Genomic DNA, 15240 nt, shown 5'->3' with positions numbered 1-15240 from the left:
CTGCTGCCAAGAGGATGGAGCCAGACTGTTCAGTGGTTCCCAGTGACGGGACAGGGGACAACAAATAGAAACTGAAACAGGAAATTCAGTCTGAATCTGATGAAAAATTGCTTTCCTGTGAGAGTTTGTGAGAGACTGAAATGTTATGGTTAATGGCTTAAAGATTGTTATGAAGGATTTTTTTGCACCAGGAGACTACACATGATCAAAGTGGCACAACAGATCCAGAGTCTGTTGCAAGAGACAGTGGCAAACTTGTCTCCCCAGGGAGAGTCACCTGGGGGTTCCCACCTTGCCTGAACATGTATTAATCCACTGAACTCTGTTTCAGGGGACCCTCACCACCAATAAAACCAAAGAGGATCAATGGGACACCATCAGGTACCATAGAATGGTGACATTTTCTACCTAATCTGTCCCTCTGTCACCATTTTTCTCTCCCACCCCTCCCCCCTCTTTTACTATTTCTACCTCATATTTACTGTTAAATAAAATCCATACTATTGACTTCAACGTATGATCTCATTTGCACTTTAATTCAGGCAGAAGCATCTCTCTAAAAGTTTTAATTAAATCAGACCATTAGCACAGGCTGTGCAGAGAGGTTGTGGAGCCTCCTTCTCTGGAGATTTTTGAGACCTGCCCTGTGTAACCTGCTCCAGGTGAACCTAGATGCTCTCCAAAGGTCCTCCCCACATCAACGATTCTCTGATTCTGTGTATTTTTGCTCAACAAGGAGAAATTTAACAAATATAAAATCCAGGTTTAACAGCTAAACCTTTTTTTTCAACAGAATGACATTTGAAGAATGATACACAGATATAAATAAATCTGTCACAGACCAGATTTCACTGGCTTCTGAACTGCAAAATGAGACTCTACTTGAAAATTAGAAATAAAATAAGACCTTTAGAATTTTATTCAGACATTAGCACCCTGATACAGGAGAAGAACTTTTAGCCAGATGAAGGAACAACATCCAAACCGAGTCCTCCTGCTAAGAGACTTTCCAAAAGTTCCAGAAGCTGTCCAACAGTTTGTAAATTATGTGATATAGGAATTCAGGGAAGAATTCACACTTACACTTAAAGCATGAGTTCTCACTTCTTGAAAGGAATGAGCTCTGAAGGCTGTTTCAGAGAATCTAGAAGAGATGCCTAAAACTAAATGTTGTGGAAAATTCCCTGAGTTTTCAGTTAGTTTTGAAAATCACCACTACTTTGTGAAACTCCCGTAAATAAATTATAAGCACTTAAAAAACTAAAATGGTCCATGTAAGCTATTTCAGCAGTTATGACCTTGCATTTTCCTCTTTCACCCAAGTCTCTCATACCTCTTACACACATATGCATACATATACACATTGTCTTCTGACATGATTATGAATTTTACAAATTTGCATTGAGTCTTTTATGGCTGGACCCTCAACCTCAAAGGCCTTTTCCCACCTAAAAATTTCTTTCATTCTATAATTCTAACTCTCTATTGCAGAGAAAGACTGCCCCAGTGAGCCTTAAAACAGTAAATTTCCTCAGCCCCACAGTGAACACAACTCAATTTTTTTGCTCAGAAACTTTATAAACTGCATACTAAAGCAAGGAAAATATTTTTCTATGGATACTTCCCAGAACAGCTGACTGCTTCTGAATGTTTCCTTGGCACCTGTATGACTAAAGAACAGCTGTTCTAAAATATGACATTGTACAAGCAATTACTAACACTGTTGTTGAGTAAATTCAGTGAAGAGTGTCAAGAGAGAAGGGCACAGTCTTTATACATCAGCAGCAGAAAATTAATACAAATGAAAATCAGATTAACATATGCCCTGAATGTTATAGGAATAATCTCTACGTGGGATGTGCTTTTTTTAGGCACAGACCAAACAATCTGAGTATGTGAAATCCTTTGAGTTGGATTATGGGGTATGCAGTAGGCACCAGCACACGTATGGGACAGGCACTGTTGGTTGTATGGAATGTACATGGGAAAGTCTAAGGGACAGTGCAAAAAACTTAATAGTGGCACTCCAACATATACATCCTCCACACAGGAAAGCAGATGTTGACTTTGAAGACAGAATCGGTTCCAATCCTGCCATTACAGTAATTTTACACATGTGGTTTGTGGTGTAAGGGGCCTTAAAGATTATCTAGTTCCACATGCACACTGTTAAGGATCAGACTGTAATTATAACATGATATTGACTCATTATATTTGATTTATAAAAATGGTATGATCTTAAAATGTTACATTTCCAAAATATACAATATAAAGGAAACTGTAAACTACTCAGATTTTCTTTTCAATTAAAATCTTTTTGGATAATCCCAGACGTATTTCTTCAAGGAAAAAAGACAGGAAAAAATAAATTGTCACACTAGTGGAGAAAAATCTGCTTGATTTCTCTACCACAGAAAACTGATTTCAGGGTCTTGGATATAAACTTGTCATGACTGTCCAATATATCTCAAGATAATCCAAGCATTGGCTCCAAAGCCATCAGAAGATCTAAACACTGCCTTTTCTACATTTCATGTCCAATCCCAAGGCTGGAAACTTCAGCCATAAGTACATGCAGAGCTTTCCTGCACATAAGGATTCACATTCTCAGAGTAATTCAGTAGACTTTAGTTACCAGAATCAAGTATTTATATAGAGACAGAAAATGACATTTCCTCAAAAGGTTTATTTGTGTAAACTCATCTGATATTTACCTTTAAAATTTTGTAACAATTGTCCTGTTTACAACTCCTATATTACATATCTGTACGGGAAGGATCCTCTTAAAGGCCAGCGCAGCCAGTAGGCTCAATGAGTAAAATTGTTTTAAGAAAGAGGGAAGGTTCTGGAGAGTGGGCACAGGCAACTGCAGCAACACCATGGTGTGCTGTGGCACAGCATCCTGCTCCATGATGTATGACAGGTGTCTCCAGGTCACTAAACAGTCCTTCTCTTCCTTCCTGATCACAGCTGCATCTAACTTCTTTATTTAAGACATTCTCTATGACATGACATACATTTAGGCAAATGAAAAATTCAGAATATAACTGCAAGCCCAGAAAATAATATTTTAAATATGGAAAGGCTAACAAAAATATACATGACTATGTGCTACATTAATTGGGCACTTAAAAAGTTAACAATAAATAAAAATTCTGATCCACAGATCCAAGAGACTATACTGCATAACAATTTATTTCATGCTCTTTTATGATTCTAGTAAAAACTGTGACATGCAAATGTAATCACTCTGTTTTCCTAGGCATAAGAATAAAGAAATCTAGAAGCATGTATTACTCAGTACACATAACAACTCTACTGGAGGAATTTGAGACCAAGAATATAAAACTGGGAAAGTGGGTCTGATTCCAGTATTAGGAAAAAGTCCACATTTACTCATGATAGGAGCAAGTAAAAGAAGAATAAGCCTTTTTCAGTGCTATGACCTTACAATATTTTTTTAACAAAGAAGTATAGGAAAGTTTAATCTTCTGAGACAGAAAGTGGCTAAAGAAACATTTGATTGATAGGACAGTTATCTAAAGGAAGATAGCATTACTATAAATTAAAATATTAAAAAGTTTGGAATTTGAAACTGTAAAATCAACTATATAACTTTTACAAGAATCTAACTTTTTGCAATCATCTTCTTTATTCCACAATATAAAACCTGAGAAATTTAAGAAAATTACCCTGGGTACTTACTTGTGGCAAGTTAATAAAAATTTGGCAAAGGGATTACAAGGCTCCCAAAAAAAAACCTTGCCCTTTTCCTTTTCTCAGAAAAACCTCAAGAAGCCATACTACTTGCCAAATATAAACAGAAATATTTTTAAGGGATCAGTATTAGGGAAACTGCATGATGCATCATTGCAATGCTGGAACTTGTCCCACCATGGCTGCTTCAAGGACAGACAGGATTCACAGCCAAGGTGATGGAGGAAATGGGGTAAAAATGAAAGCAGACATTTGCTGTGATGGAGGTGGCAGCACAGGGAAGAAATAGGCACAACTCTGCTATTGCAATGACTTCTGCACCCATGTCCTAGTGAACCATCAGAACTACTGGCACCTTAGCAATAAGAGCTCCTTTTTCCCTTTAGATCCTGGCAGAAGGCCAAGGAATGTTATCTCCTGAATTCTAACAGATATGGTATTAACATTTTAGATTGCAGTGACAGATACTGAGACAAAAGTTTTTGACTGACTGTTCTATTTTATCTTCAAGGAAATGGCAATTTTTGGATTAGGTTCTGATCCTGATGACTGAAACTTTCAAATGAGGCTCAAGCTAGATAAGAACATCTAATATCTATCTTCTCTATGCCTGCTAAAATAACTATCATCTTCCTTTGTTTCTATATTTAAACATTAATTACACTTCGAATTAGGTTAGTGAAAGCTGCACACAAAGCACTCTCATTTAAAAGAATTTATCTCTGGGCCAAACTTCTACAAGAGATAAGATGGTCCATGTTTGAGACAGCGAATATGACAAAAGAGTTTTTGAATGAAGCAGGACTGACAGAAAAATAATACATGAGTGGATGTGTCCATGTAATATTCTGACAGACCCTACCCAGCAATTTCCAGCCTCACCTGGCAGCTCCTATGGCACCCACACACATTCCTCCTCATGCCTGTAACTTTCCTCATTTAAATATTGGACATTTTATTTTCTAATTCCAGTAAAGAATCTGGGAATGTGCAGAACTCTTCTGTCCTTTGACAGGTCCACACAACCTGAAGATGAATTTATCAGCAGGGTCAGATGCCTCAACAAATGTTACAGTACTGGTACTTCAAAAAAGTGCAAACTGAGGAAAGGACAGTGCTGCATCTGCTTACCCCTTGTATTAGAGCCCCCAGAGTGGAAGTGGGAGACCTGAATTTGGTGCCCTCTGTAGCTCACAGTTCAAACCAGTATCTTATGTGCCCAAAGAATGGCATTACCTCTAATCGGGCTCCCTCAGCTCACTCAAAGGAAAACAAGAGGGAGCATGTGGTTCTCTAGTGGTTACTTAGGTGGAAGAAGAAATGTCTTCTATCTGGTTTCTGTACTCTGCACTGAGGCTACTTTTTGTTTTTAAATTTAATACAAATGCCGTCTATTTCTGCATTATGAATGCTGTCTTCTACACACTGTAAAATCCTCAACAGAAAGGACAAATATAAATCCATACCAAATCCCTATAACCTCATGATGAAGGTATTTCTACAGAAAGTTTGAATACTTCAGAGATCCCCTATGAAACCATTAGGGCTATTCTCTAGTCTTACCTAGACAAAGCCTCAAAACCTTAGGAATGCAGTTTCTTACTCCTCATAGTCATACCCATTCCCAAACTCCGGGCAGGTGTGCCACAGGCTACATCACAGCACTGCTGCCAGCAGCGTTCCTGCCTCAGCAAGGCAGCTGAGAAAGGCAGACCCACTCGAGAAGGGTGACCTAACCACCAACTTTAGGGGCTCCTTCATTCAGCTGGATTTTGGAACAGCTCCTCCTCTGCAAGGAGAAACCAAAATTCATTATCTCCTTGTGAATAGAAAGGCGTTCCCTTGGACCTCTAATTTAGTGCAAATTCACAGACAAGTAGGAGCAGCAATTCTGCATCTCATCCAATAGTTTAGTTTATCTATATAATAGGCACCAGATGAATAAGTTCAGCTTCTGAGTGACTTTTTTTAAATGAAAATAAATTATCATGACTTTTCATGATAAGTCGGAAAATATTCAATTACTTATCTACCTAGAGTGTTTTCTGGTTCTGTAACTAATTCCTTCTGGCATGTAAGCATTCCCCATTAGCCATATTTTTAAGTTACTTCTTATTTTTCCAGGATTTAAAACTAATGTTAAATTTATTGTTTTGCATTTTGAGAAATATTAACCTTTACTTAGATTCAAAAGCACTCTTCATTTAATTAGAATATTTTATTGCATTATCGATTTTAAAAAGCCTTAGTGATCAAAAAGTTCATAGATTTATGTATTTTGAAAGAGTTTTTAATTTTAGGGTAGAAATTTGTGCCACAGTAGTCTCTTCTCTAGAAAGGAGTGCTTGTAAGGGGGTATCAACAGATTTTTTTTTGTCAAAAGGACCAGTTCAACACTTGACAGCTTAAACACGGGCTGTGATGCAATGGTCATCAAATCAATTCATGCTCCCTATGACAGAAATAGCATAAAGTCAGTGATGCTGAACTGATGCCTGCCTGCCATATCTGCCAGCAAACACTGTATGTTTGTACAGGTTTGTTTGTTTTCCAAGGGCTGGCAATGTGTAGGAGGATCAGGATTAGTCTTTATCAGTTTTTCAACTCATATACTTGACAGCATCCTTTTGGAGATTGATATACCTCTCTCCTCATATGTAGCTACTGCAGCACAAATGCTTCTGGTACTGCAAGCTGATTCTCAGGTGCATGTGCTTGGGTAAGGCACCCATCACCATGGTATCAGCTTCCACAGCAAAATGAAAAAAAAAGCAAAGTTACTGGGTTTTTTTACAGAAGACAGGATAAATGGAATATAAGCATGTGCACAGGCAGGAATCAAGCTGAAGAACTTGTAATCCTGTGCACAGTAAAAAAAAATTAAAAAAAAAAAAATAAAAAGAGCAGGATTTGTGTTGTTTCAAACACTGTTTAACATTCTTAGCTCTTGGACTTACTGTCCAGAATGATGAAACTCCAGCCATCAGTCAAGATAATGGCAGCAGAAATCTCTTCAAACCAGACTTCTCAAGAGAAAGAGGGGTGGATTTGGCACCCACACACATCACACTGACAAGAGGTAATCTGAAATCCCAGCTTGTAACCCTGTTGCTCAATTGGTCCTCAGAGCCTTGGCTCCCATGCCCTGCCTTGGCCTCTATTTTTCTTGCTGCTGACTTGGGTGTTTTCGTTTGTGCCATATCCCAGAAAGAAGCACAACAAGCCTACTCATAGCCTGTCAGAATCATCTGTTTATATTCCTCCTGAAGTCTGCCTGGAGAGCAGAATGCTCATTAAACAATTTTTCACACACAGATGATCTTTTTCTTCTTGTACTTTTTCTTAACAATAGCTTTCTGAAAAAGACATGGGTTTGATAGTTAGTGCAACTAGTGAATAAGATGAGTAAGTCAATAGGAAAATAAAGATTTTTTTAAAATGCAGATTATTGATTTTTGGAATTGTAGGGGCTCCTTCAAAGTCATTAAGGGTTTGTCATGTCAATATGTTAGTAAGGACTTCTATAAATGAAGATTAATGATGCTAGGGATAATTAGTGCTGAAAAAACTCACATGTTTCTCAGTATTTGGGAACTCCATGCAAAGGTGAACAGCATCAAGTTCTCCTTCAATGTACCTTACCTCCATTTTTGCCATGAGAGCAGGGGGAAGATTTTCTATGACACAATGGGAATTCAAACTCCCAGTACAGTACCTTTGGAAATCAATGGTAACTGAGCTGCATAGCTCTGAGTTTTGGTGGGTTTTTTTAAATCCCCAGTATAGTGAGTGCAGCTGATTTTCTAAATCCACAAGCCAAAATATTTCTGAATATTTTTTCTTTCCAAAAGAAATTGAACAGGTAAAGTAGCTGCTTTTCCAAATTAAATACTCAAGTCATGGTTGTCATTATTTTTTCTGCAAAACTTCATATAGTTTGTTAAAGACATGAAAAGATACAAATGAAAGAAAAAGGAGCTTTTTGTTGGCTTACAGGAATATAAAGAAGACCCTTCAGCAAATAACCTCATTTTTAAACGGGGCCATGCACTTTTTTATCTAAAAAATTAAATTAAATATTCCTTAAGTTATCTCTGCTCTAAGGCTGAGGTTTAAACAACACTGTCCAGATAATCAATGTATAGTTCTGCTGGAGTTTCCCTTGCACAGTTAAGCTACAATTGGTGGTGGATTTTTTTTTTTTTCTCAATTATGAAGCACTAAATCCCAAAATAGTCCTTATGGTTGTAATTTGTTTCTATGAAATACATGGTGATAGGTTTTACTCATCAGTTTTCCAAAAAGTCCAGCAAGCATACTTTGGCAAAGTTTGAATTGCACAGAAGCAAGCACAGCTTGACCAGCCCTTGCACATGGAATCAAAATGGTCTGGATATTGGCTTTTTGGATGTTTAAAGAGAAATAATCAAAGCAAAAGAATTCTGAATGCAGGCTAGGATATCTTGGCTCTTTTCCAATAGACAACTAAACCGGGAAGCCACAGCAGAAATCTGTGCTGTGGTTTGGAGGGGGAATGAGGCTGAGGAAAGGATATCAGCACAGCTCTCCTCTGGCATGACACCCACCTGGTGGCCCGCTGGACCACATCAGATTCTGCAGTTTTGTCTGCAAATTGCAACTGGTTGAAGACTTTACATAAGTGTCTCTGCATCCTGAAGTCCTTAGTCAGAGGGTCATTTTGAAGAAAGGCATCTTCAGACAACAGAAAAATATCTAGCAGCTTGATATATAAAAATACCTGCTCATAAAATCCTATATGCCTGAACATTGTAAAATGTACATGGAACCAGAGAAATCAACTAACTGGGTTTTTTTTAATCCTTCCTCTGGGTTTAACTCCTTAGCTTGTGGCAATGTTCGTGTCCCACCCTTGCTGTATCCAGGTTGTTAGAGCTTATTCTGATCTTGTATAAAAAGCCAACAGACACTATATGATGATGAGAAATGGAGTTCAAAAGCCTGTTATACTGCAGATCACATTTGAAGTCCTATTAGTCTATAAGAAGGCATTTGTTTGGGAATCTGGAGAGCTTGCTTCTTGTGTTAGGGTTAACAGAAACACCCATGGAAAAAAAAAAAACATTTTTACAAAATTAAATAATCCATCACTGCTTGTGCTGTGTGTATTTATACATACTAAAGGCTGGAACAACCAAGAGGAAACAAATCTCACATTGTCACAAAAAGTTCCTGCTCAGGTTTTAAGAGGAAAGCATAGAAACCAGACAATATTGCAAACTGGCAGTCTTTTTTGATGATGAAACAATCTCATTTAATACACATTATCCATGAAGTTAATCTTGGTAGAAAACTGCACACAGAAACATCATATAAGCTACTAAAAATTATTTCTTTCTAGGGTTCATTCCAGGAATTTATTTGCATCATATATATCTGCTGATAACTATTTTTATGAGACAAAATATACTCACCATTTTTTTTATTTTATTACCCTTTTTTAGCATGTAGTGAAACGCTAATTCACTGATTAGTGAACCAGTATCAGGAGAAATCTGCATGAGGAGGAAAGGTTGCATAGACCAGACCCTTCTGAATTTGTTGGTGGAGGCCACAGACACAACAGTATGATAGAACAGAACAGAATTTCTTACCTTTATGATGATTTGCCCCAGATGCTAATTTCCCCCACAGTGTTACAACAAATATTATTATTAGCAGTTTTCCTTTTGTTGCTTTCTGTAAGTATCTCTTATTCATCCTGAAAACAAAAATACACAAAATTAGATATTTATCTTAAGATTTCTTAAAAAGACATATTTTTTTCTTAATTTAAGGACAATTGACTAAGTTTTTATAAGCGTCCAGATCACAATCTTAAAGCCTTAAATTCTGCTGAGCTCTTAATGAGGTACATAAAGTAGTAACCTCCCACCCTGGTCTGACAGCACTCCTCCACCCTTGTCAGTAACAGGAGAATTCAGCATCACCATAATTTCTCTCAGGGCACAAACAATGTTCATAAGCACAGCAGACCCCAAAGCTGGCAAGAAGGATGAACCCATGCATCTCTGAGCAGGCTTTGATAAACTGAGCAGTTCCACTGCTGTGTCTGCAGCCAGTCATGGTCCTGCAGTTGTCTCTGATCATACAGTGGTGCTTCTAACTTTTGGGATTGCAGCTCTTTTTGGATTGTGCCCCCAAGTCCTAAGGCAATAGCAGATCTGAATAGACCTTCAGTTCATGTCTCAATCCTCCTGCAGAGAAGTCCTGTTAGGAAGACTTGAGGGGTTTGGAATCATGAAGCAGAGCAGGGCAGATTCACTACCCTCTCCCTCACTACCTTTGGGTAATGAAAATATCTGATTTACTGCACCTAGGGAAATTGCACAGAGCTCCCCTCATCTTCTCAGTGATGTTTTCACTGTGACAGCAAGCCACCAGAGTGGTTCAAGCACAAGATAGCACATGACTTATTTCTCAGTAACATCTTCCAAAGACAAAATACCCCTCCACCTGCCAAAAAGACAAGTTCAGGCATGTAGGCTCTAGTGCTTAAGGATTACAGTTGTGCAGAGAATGGCAAGAGATACAGTAATGAGTCCTTCTCTCACTTCTTCCCTGTGGAAGAACCCTAGGGAGCTGGCTATGAAACAGCTCTACACAGTGTTATGTTTCTGCTGATAGGTCAATAGAACAATGATAACTATTTCAAACCATTTATACTAGAAAAGTTGAAAATTTGATCACTTGAACAAAATTGTTGCTGTATTGTAATGCCTGGAACTAGATTGTTTTTATGAGCAGAAAAAAATGCCTTACTTCATTATGGTTGCACATTTGTTTCCTATTGTATTCATAAGAAACCCAAAGGAATTCAAGTGCATCTCTTCACCTCTGCTTGTGTACAGTGCTATCTTGGGCAACCACAACTCTGAAATGCAGACTGCTCTAATACAGATTTAACCAGTAATGTGTTGAAAGTCTTAAATCATTTTCCACTTCTTCAAAACAATTCCTTTTCTTTCAGCAAATTTCTTTCCAGTATAATACCACACACTGATAAGGCAACACACAACCCACAACTCCACTTATGACTTCCAGACTTGAAACCAGACCCCTTCCCCCAGAACTGCCAATCTTGCTCTCCAGGAGATTGATGAACAGGCTGTCTGTAAGAAAACAGGACTGAAACTAAGAGCCCACTGAAGAGTGCACCAAACCCTTTTAAACATGAATTCAGAGCAAACAGCGCTCAGCATTCTTTTACAGTAGTCACACATTTATTATGTGCTTCCCAGAGGTTTAGCTACCACGTTTATCAAGCAAAAGGAGAGAGGAGTAAGTAAGTGCTGCAGCCAGATCGGTGCATGTGCCCCTGAAAGCCTGACTGATTAATAATCACAGCAGAGACCACAGTGTGCTGTGAACCACTCTAAGGTCTGCCTTCTTGCACTGATTCCAGTGCCTTTGGAGTGTAAACTGCATATTCATCATCAGCTCCAGGTTTATGAAGCACTCAAAGCTAAAGGGAAATACATTTTTTGTCACTGTAAATAAGAACAAAAAAAATGAGACTAGAATGCACATTCAGCATATGCTCTCTCACAGCTATCTCTGTGAAAAGAATATGAATTAACTCTTTCACTCTAGATTCTCATACTGCACCTGTTATGCTGCTGGTGCCAAGTCATCTCTCATTAAAATCAAATCTTTCTTCCTCACCTACATAACGTCGCTCAAAACCCTGTGGGACTTGCACCATTAAAGCAAGGTTGAGTCTAATACAGTTTCTTCCTGTATTCTGCTGATGCCAGATTCCCTCACTGTGCTGTGAGACTGGCAGCAAATGCACATCAGAAAATGCAAATGCCTCAGGAAAAAGAGTAGTGGCAGGGGAAAGAGAGAAAACCAGCCCCTCTGCCTGAGAAAAGCAGCCCTCAGGATGCATGGCAGAGTGAAGATGCAAACCCCTGCACACAGCTGAGCACACCAAAAAGGAGTAAGCTAGCACTGAGTGAGACTGTTTTCTGCAAAGTCAGGGAAGGGTTTCAGCTTTGACACAGAAAATCTGGGCTCATTGCCATTGCTTGGTTTCCCAATCATGAGAAAAACTATTCATCACTTTCTGCACCACAAGCCTATTACATTTTTCTGCACTAGTTATTAGTGGTATTCACCTTTAGAAGGACTAAAATCTGAACTGTGCCTAGTAATAGTCTCATAATAAACATAATTAACAGAAAAATCAGTGCAAGGAGCAGTTTGGGACTAATAGTTCAGAGGCCACCAGAAGAACTACAGAAAAAACCCTGATCAGTTAAAGCCTTCATAACATACAGCTGTTCAAATAGAAAAAGCTGGAAGATGATGTTAACCTTCAAAGTAATTATGCTATACAACCTAGAGCCAGACCTGTGACTGTGTGCATTGTCACTCCCAGTGGTCAGGCAAGAGCCTGTATAAGCACAAACAAGATGTGAAGCTCTCTGCTATGAGAAGACCTGACACACACAAGGACCACATTGCAGCAGCACAGCCCTAGAAACGAAAAATGAAGGGTTTGTAGTCCAAGAAGCTGAGGTTGGGATGGATGCACGTTATTGACAAAGTGAGTCAAGAGCTAGAAAAGAAGGAGAGGACAGAGAGGCCATGAGATAGGCTCAGTATCTCACTGCATGCATTATCACCTGGGCTCTGAAACCCTGATGCTGGTTATTTTGTTATAGAATTGCAAAACAGCCCATGATAGGGTGCTGAGAAGACACTGGGACTAGGTAGCACTTGACCTCAGCTCTGAAATAACTATTAGCCTCTTGCAACACTGATCCATGTCGGGTAAGTGCATCCAGGAAATAAAATTGAGCCCATTTCAGTAGTGTTATTACACTAACAAAACTGGCTGTGATAAGTAGGACAAATAAGCTCTGAAATGATGTCTGCTTTTACTAGAGGTGATGCAGAGCTCCACAGACAAACTATAGATATTAACCGGAATAGTTTTCTTTTGGAGACATTTATTCTTTTATTTACTTTCTTTTCTTCAGAACCTCTCCCTCAGTGTGATACATCCAACCTTCAATAATGCCACATAAGCCAAAGCTGATCAAAACAGACAATAGCCCTGCTATAGGAAACACCTACATGTGAAAATCAATTTTACACATGAGCTTTATGTGTAACAAAGAATTTCCTTCAGTTTCTAACCTAACATATTGGAAATAAACCCAAGGAATTCTCTACACTTTCACACAAAAGAGGACATGAAAGTCTGCCGTGTTTGAGTTCATTTTTCAATGTGCTTTGAAGCAAGAAAAAGGAAAGATAGCTCCTTTTGTGGTTCAGGAACACACTCAAAATATAACAAAAAGATGTCACCCACATAATTCAAACAGGCAGTGGCTGAGTGTGAGGTGGCTCTGTTGTGCCCAGCTCTTCACTGACACCACAACACAAGGATTCCTTCATAGGATTTGTTACTTTTGCTCCCTAAGATTTCTTTTGCCTGAAGCACACTCCATGAGACCAACACCAGCCTGGTATCATGAACTCAAGAATAGACTGTTTTAGTGATTAGTGACAAAAAAACTGCAGGACTTTTTTTTTTCTCAGGGAGAAACCATATCTGATGCTGCAGAGGAGTTTCACAAGCTGCCACATCAGCAGAAATCCCTCCCTCTGCCCTCTGTGGCTCAACAACAGCAAACTGTGAATACACTCCAGTGTTGCACAGGCTCTCCTTGTCAGTGCTCCACCTTGCTGTCAGCCCACTTTCAACAGCAGATGGGGCCCAACCATTCAGCTGCACTGAAAATGCCATGCATAGGTGTGTATTTTCAATGTAGCATCCATAAGCTTTTGTGTCTCTACTGTCTTCCTTCTTTGTTTCTGGACTTGAGATCAGCCACCTTGCCAACAGTTCAGAATTAAAGGAGAATCACGTGGGAATTACCTTATATTGTACAACCAGTGTTGAACTGCCTTGCTTTCCAATTTTAGGTGAAGTAAAAACTCATGTTATCTTTGTTGTTGAGGAGTAAAAACTGAAAGGAAAACATAGCTTTTATTCTTCCTTTAAAAGCTTAAACACAAATAAAACTTTCATGTTCCCTACGAGTAATGGCATTCTTCTCTATTGCTTCTTGTTTTTCTTTTCTTTACATAAAACAGATTCTCTAAAGTTGTTAAAAATTCATTAATTCCTTTACTTATGTGGGAAGTTTCACTGTCAGTAAGGTCCATTTGCCTTTTGCAAATACACAGACCCTGTGAACACAAGTGTTCACAAACAGATACATAAAACTATTTCTCTACTGAATCCTGACTAAATGCTTAAGAGACAAAAATCTGATAGAAAATTAGTCCCCCATCCTCTTAGCTTTTATGACAAATATTTTTTTTGCTACTTCATTTGCTAAATGAGTAGTAGAAATCACTTGAGACCCGAAGTCTCTTGTACAGAATGCAGCCATTTAAATTATCTTCTCTACTGTGTTGAATTGTACATTATTTATTAGTTGTGTTAGTTGCTACATCCCACACAATGTAGGTATTTGCAGTTTTATTCAGCCTTTCCAGTGCAGACTAATGCAGATTTAAAAATGCCCCCCTGGTGAATAAGGTCGCTTTGTAAAAATAACACCAATGTAACCCCTGTGCATTTGCATATATATAAATTCCCTCTATGACATTCCTGTCATGTTTGCTCAGGGAAGAAGTAATTTGCCACTTTCATTACTTCAGGTACAAGGTAGCTTGTGAAAATCAATCTTCCTTCTGCTTCATACAACACAGCCTGTAACAGACACAAAGTGCACTCTGATTTCAAAAGGCAGCTGGGGATAGACACGGACACGTTCTCACAAGCTAATTTCTTTGATCCAGGTGGGCAATGAAAGAAAGGGAATAGGCATTTAGCCTAGCAATGCACACTAGGGTCTCACAGGAGATGTGAGAAATCCACGCATACAAAGCAAAAGGGGTGGGGTTGTTGGGTTTTTTCTAAAAAAAAGTTGTTTAGCAGTGTGGATATTTCAATAGCCAGAATAAGTAGAGAGCTGAGCCCCACTACTGAGAAACATTCAGGAATAGTTAAAGCACTCTGGGCAGAAGGATACACCAGTCTTGTCCCTGTTACTCTGTTAAGTGCTGCTGTGGAAGCAGACTGAAGATTTTGAGGCTTTAATGCCATAGAGAGGTCTTTAGAAAGGCTACTGTGCTAAAACTTAGGACTCTGAAGCAAATTAAATCTTGACAAAAGTCCTTCAGCATATGATTGATATGTATGCTCATATTTTTCTTTTATTTAAATCAGTGTAACTTAAGCACATATTTAAATTTAAGCACATGCAGAAATGTATGTGCTCAACATGAGTTCTTGGAAACAGTTTAGCTAAGTGAGCTTTTATAAGAGACAGTTTCAAGAAAAGAAAATATCTCACATATCTGAAAAAATAAAAGTTATGGAATACATGAAAACATGCAATAAACAAAAAACCAAATTCTTCTTTGCATACTTCAATTAGTTTCCCAGCAGAGGAAAAC

General features: G+C 38.5%; 1 protein-coding gene across 2 annotated transcripts in view; it reads right to left on the bottom strand.

Annotated features, from left to right (window-relative positions):
- Positions 1-15240, bottom strand: part of TAFA2 (TAFA chemokine like family member 2) — a 178207-nt gene that overhangs the window by 39343 nt on the left and 123624 nt on the right. For both annotated transcript variants that reach the window (XM_059847010.1, XM_059847009.1), the window contains exon 2: positions 9351-9457. In XM_059847010.1, the coding sequence (XP_059702993.1) occupies positions 9351-9456 (106 nt within the window). In that variant the 5' untranslated portion in view covers position 9457. The remainder of the gene's footprint in view (positions 1-9350; positions 9458-15240) is intronic.

This window comes from Haemorhous mexicanus, chromosome 5 (assembly GCF_027477595.1).
Source record: "Haemorhous mexicanus isolate bHaeMex1 chromosome 5, bHaeMex1.pri, whole genome shotgun sequence".
NCBI classification, from domain to species: Eukaryota; Metazoa; Chordata; class Aves; order Passeriformes; family Fringillidae; genus Haemorhous; species Haemorhous mexicanus.
Note: the sequence above shows the minus strand (reverse complement) of the source record. Positions and strands in the feature narration are given on the sequence as shown.